Below are 5040 nucleotides of genomic sequence, written 5' to 3'. Positions count from 1 at the left end.
TTTTGAGCATTCACCTTACTCTTCCATATAACTGAACCAAATGCCCTAAACACATGTTATACCACTCTCTCCTCAGTTGCAGTGCAAAATGCCCTACCCAACCTCACTTATGCGAGCATCTATACACACACAAATTTGAACTCTCCAGACACACCACTTACATAGATAAGAATGCTGTAATTACACAAACAGCAACATGCGTCTCTTCAGCGGACCATTGCTCAAAACACAGAACATGCAGACGTCTAGTTACATCCACATGGGTTTCATCCTTCCACTAGTATATAATCTTAATGTCCAGCTACTTTAGTAGCTTATTTCAAACAAATTCCCCTCCCCCACACACTACCAAGTTTTTCACTTCCCATTTTTTTTTTAACTTGCTTTACTACTTCCAACCATAAATCCCAAAAGAATTACTTCACAGTACTAAAAACATCATAACTCCAGACTGTGCCCAAAACATCTGAAATCAGCCCACTCAAGTTATTAATAAAAAGAAACAACAAGGAACATCTATTAGACCACCTCACAGAACAGACGTTTTGTTAGATCACCTCATAGAACAGAAGTTTTGCTCAATATCTTTATCTACTAATAAGGAAAGCTTGCCAGGAGAATAGAAGAGCTCTCAATTACACAGTTTTGTCACCTAAAAGACAAAGAGCTTGCAACAACTGGTAAATTAAATGATTTCAGTTACCCTTCCTCAACTCAGGAAACACTCTTTTGCCAGACTAAAAGCCATCAGTGAAGGATAAGAGCAGGAGTCCAGGAAAAATCACTGGCAGAGGTACACAATGGCGGATAGAAAGGTAGGGTTACAGCTTCCTAACCTCCCCACTCCCCAGGATGACACTATAATGGGTCATGCTCTATCTCCTCAGTCTGGTTATGTAATAGGTAATTTAATACAGCTGACAGTCACTAGTTGAGTGAGGCTGGATGCAAAGTTATACGTAGATAGAAAATATATACATCAATATGGACTAGCACACCATAACACACAACTGGACCAAACAAAATGCACTTTTTGGAAACAGACATTTCCAGTTTAAATTTTCAACAGCATGAAAGATATATACATTAAAAAGTTATCACTAGACAGCTTATTGCACATCTGGCTGGAACACCCCTGCTAACACATTCCCAACAGACAAATACAGACCAACAGTATAAAGTTTTCAAATGTGTTTCTCTTTTACAAAAACAACCATAGATATAAAAGGCTTTTAGGAGGAACCTGCCACTTTTCTGATCAGGTAACAGTACACTTGCCCTCATTCCACCAACATTACAAAGGAAGGAGAGAAAAAAAAAAAAAAAAAAGGGACAAATCAAATCAAGCCATCTCAGTAGTCCACATTAAATGATTTTAGTAGTCCCACTATCCGACACTAGTCACTACCACTATCTAGTTACACAGAAAAAAAAAATTCTGTTTTTAAATATTACATCCCACCACATTACAAACCTCAGTACTTGAGAGTTTTTAATTTTGGTTAGTTTATGCTGCAAGTACAGCCACATATAAAAATACTGAATATTAGCAAGAAAGTCAGGGGGGGGGGGACAGCAAAACAGGTAATGCAACATATGTGGTCTGCTATTCATGTTTACTTTTGTCTACGAGACACTGTAAACACTTAATTATACAAGCAACTGAAAAACAGACATGGGGGGGGGTTCCACTGAAGTGCTTAACATGTAGTTCTATCAGAGCACTCATTTCTTGTCCTTGGGGTGATGATATTTCTGTTAGTATAGCAAATAACTTTATATATTTATTAGGCAAAACAAAATATTCACACACAGATGCTGCTACAAATGACTTCCCTTTCAACAAGGATGCTTAAGCATTTAAAATGTTTTTTGGTCAATAAAACAGCCACAGATTCCAAAACACATCTAAGTTTGCCACAATCACGTTACCCACTACCATTTTATACTTTTATAAACAAGCACCATGCATTGCATTTCTACGTACTTGCAATTTTGTTACAATATGTACCAGTTTCTAAATCCAGCCACATTGTTTCACCCTTCAATAATGTATTCCAACAGCACAAATCAAGCAAGTACCCATCCACCAACATCTCGACTCTGCTTCATGTATCATAACTTGGCTCATTTAAAAATTTAAGAGCATGTACGACATACTAAAGCTCAGAGAAGTATTAATCTCTTACCTTAATTTAAACAGTAGTTGAAACAAAATACTTGCAGTCCATTTTCTTATTTTTATTAAGAGCACAGTGATCTTTGACACAGACCTTACAAAAGAGGATGTGACAAATCTATTTTAGTAATTCGTATGCCAATAAAGAAAGTGAGCTACCATTCCGGTGCAACTCCTTTCCCTTTTTTGCATGGTTCTTCCATAAGGAAAGTATGCACTACCCTTAAGGCTGTAAAACTACATAATTTCCACAGTACCAGGACTATTTAGATAAAACAAAGTAAAACACACACACATGCATGCACATATTCATGTGTACATCTGCACACACATCTATATTTACACATACACAATGCATGCTTTTCGTATGGTGGGAATATGAAAACCTGCTGAAAAGGGCACTGTCCCAGTCGGACCATCCCGGTAAACAAATGTAAAATAAATAGATTACTTGTTGTAAATAACATCCATGCAACTTACTCCCCATTTCCATTTACCACCAATTTGTACTCACAAAAATGCAAAATCCTGATACACCACACCACCAGTAGTTAATTCACTAAGGGGAAAACAACACTTACATCTACATTACACATTTCTGCCTGTACATCAATGGTTATATGCATCACACTCACTCATTATTAAATTACAAATTGTATCATGATACAACACAGATCCCAATAAAAATAAAAAACTATCTATAACACATCAACAATTGTACTCTATGGGAGCAGATGAGACAGATGGTCTAAACGCTAACATCATAAACTTAACTGAATGACTGGGATACCACATAGAAAAAAGCATCACTAGCAAATAAAGTGCTGAACATCCAAACAACTAATCAGCATCAGTACAACAGAAGTCTTGCACAGCTCAGTTATCTGCAAACATCACATCAGTAAGCACTCATTTCCCATTATTCTTGAGTTTATACAGATAAATACCACCACCTGACTTTTCAGCAAGAACTGAAGTTTACTCGACTCTTGCACCAAGTAGTCAAAAACCTTAACTACTGCTTGCACAACCTGAAAACAATTGATAAAATAAACTCTACTCTGTTTAATACAGCTATTTCAAGTCTATTACGTTTGGCACCTTCCCTTTTTCTCTGCAGAATCTCTCTTATTTGGATATTTTAATCTTAAAAATTACTACAAATAAAAAGGTTATATTTTAAAGAGCGCATATATGCTCAGATTAAACTAATAAATCATAAACATGACAAATTGACAGCACTTTCAGATTTCTAACACTACAAACAAGCACCTAAATACTAAACAATACAGATTTAACAAACTTGCAAATGAATATGGATTTTTTAAATAAAAGGACTGCTCTGCAAAACCTCCAATTTTGTTATATGGTTCTATTCTGTGCAGACGGCTCTGTAAAGTGAAAAACTCAATAAAGAGCACAGTAATTGTTTGATCCAGTATAATATTAATAAGGACCTCTCTCTCCACTACCATGGTAACCAGAGACCAGTGCTGTAGACTTGCCTGGTGCACAATCAAGCTCAATGCAACCTCAGCTTACCAAACAAGGCAACCTAAACAATACTCTTATTGTCAAGCAAACTAACGTGGAATCTTTACCATCCTCTGAATGTAACCTTTGCTAGAGATAACACCTAAACAATTCGGATGCCAAATTTAGAAATAATGTATTCGATGCTGTCTCTACTGAATGAAAATAACATTTCCTTAGGCTAGACTTGTAACATACATTTACACAAGCCAAAAGCGTATTGCAAGTTAAGTGACACAATTAAAAACATTAAAACACCGTCTATATCTCACGATTATGAAGCAAGCAGGAAGACAGTTTGCTCAACTCCAAGTTGTCAACATGATAACACTGCAGATTACCGTTATGCCAAGAACCGCCTACTGTACTACCCAAGACCGAGGTCCAGGCCTAGTCTCCTAACAACATTCTCTAGTTTTCCAACTATGATGCTAAACAGGACATTACTACCTCATCACTGCTAGTGTTGTCTTCACTGCAACTCCCCCGTCCAAAGACCAACGCCCGAAAGCGTTGCATACTCCACAGCAACCCAAAGAGGCGCAGCACGGCCTTGTCCGGGGGTAGGCCATGACAGGCACCACTGTACTCGGTTTCTCCTCCCGGACGGGCTTCCTGGACAACCCGCTGGATGCTCCGTAACCGCACCCGTGCACGCTCCATTCTTCCACATCGACCCCGTCCTGACGGCCGTCCCGGGAAACGGCACCGAGCTCCCAGCGCCGCTGCAGCAGCAACTGATGCTGCTGCTGCCGCCATCTTTAAACAATAAAACTACAATAACAATCTCCACAACTTCACCGCGAGAAAAAAAAAATCAGAGGAACGTAGAGGTCGGCAGCTGAATAACTTGCTGGGAAATGCAGTTCTCCGCTGGCAAGTTATTTGGGGAAATCGTTGCCTACGTACAGTACAAAAGACTACACTACCCAAGTAAGTTAAGTTCTCCCTCTAGTGGCAGCAAATGAGCTTTAGCAGTAGTAGTTCAGATCAGGTAATTTCATTTGCACACTTGGTTTCTTGAGGTTGTACATAATATTACTTGATTGTGTTTACTTTCACTTTGAAATAAATAGTGGGCGTTGTATTTTTTTCTGGTGGATTACTTTATCTGTACATATAAGTCAAATCAAGAAGAAATTGATACTCTTTACAGTACTGGGTAATTTGCTAGTTTTCTGGATGTAATTTGGCTGTTTAGGGTTTGTTTCGTAGAGTACAGAATTTAGAAAGAGATGGCAGGATTTTTATATAGTAGACTAATTTGTCAATGCCATCTTCTAACATCCAGGTTAATGAAAAAACTTTGAGGAAGCATGTAGTGGTGT

The 5040-nt window shown here is 38.1% G+C and overlaps 1 protein-coding gene across 1 annotated transcript in view; it reads right to left on the bottom strand.

The window, feature by feature from the left end:
- The window catches only part of KMT2B (lysine methyltransferase 2B), a gene marked incomplete in the record, with an annotated part of 4527268 nt that extends 4522795 nt beyond the window's left edge, over positions 1-4473 (bottom strand). The window contains 1 exon segment of the mRNA XM_044079325.1: positions 4163-4473. Within this exon segment, the coding sequence (XP_043935260.1) occupies positions 4163-4471 (309 nt within the window).
- Positions 4474-5040: the final 567 nt, after the last annotated feature.

Source organism: Protopterus annectens, chromosome 8.part0 (assembly GCF_019279795.1).
Source record: "Protopterus annectens isolate FY-2018-M chromosome 8.part0, PAN1.0, whole genome shotgun sequence".
In the NCBI taxonomy this organism is placed as follows: Eukaryota; Metazoa; Chordata; order Ceratodontiformes; family Protopteridae; genus Protopterus; species Protopterus annectens.
This window is presented reverse-complemented; position numbering and strand designations above follow the sequence as displayed.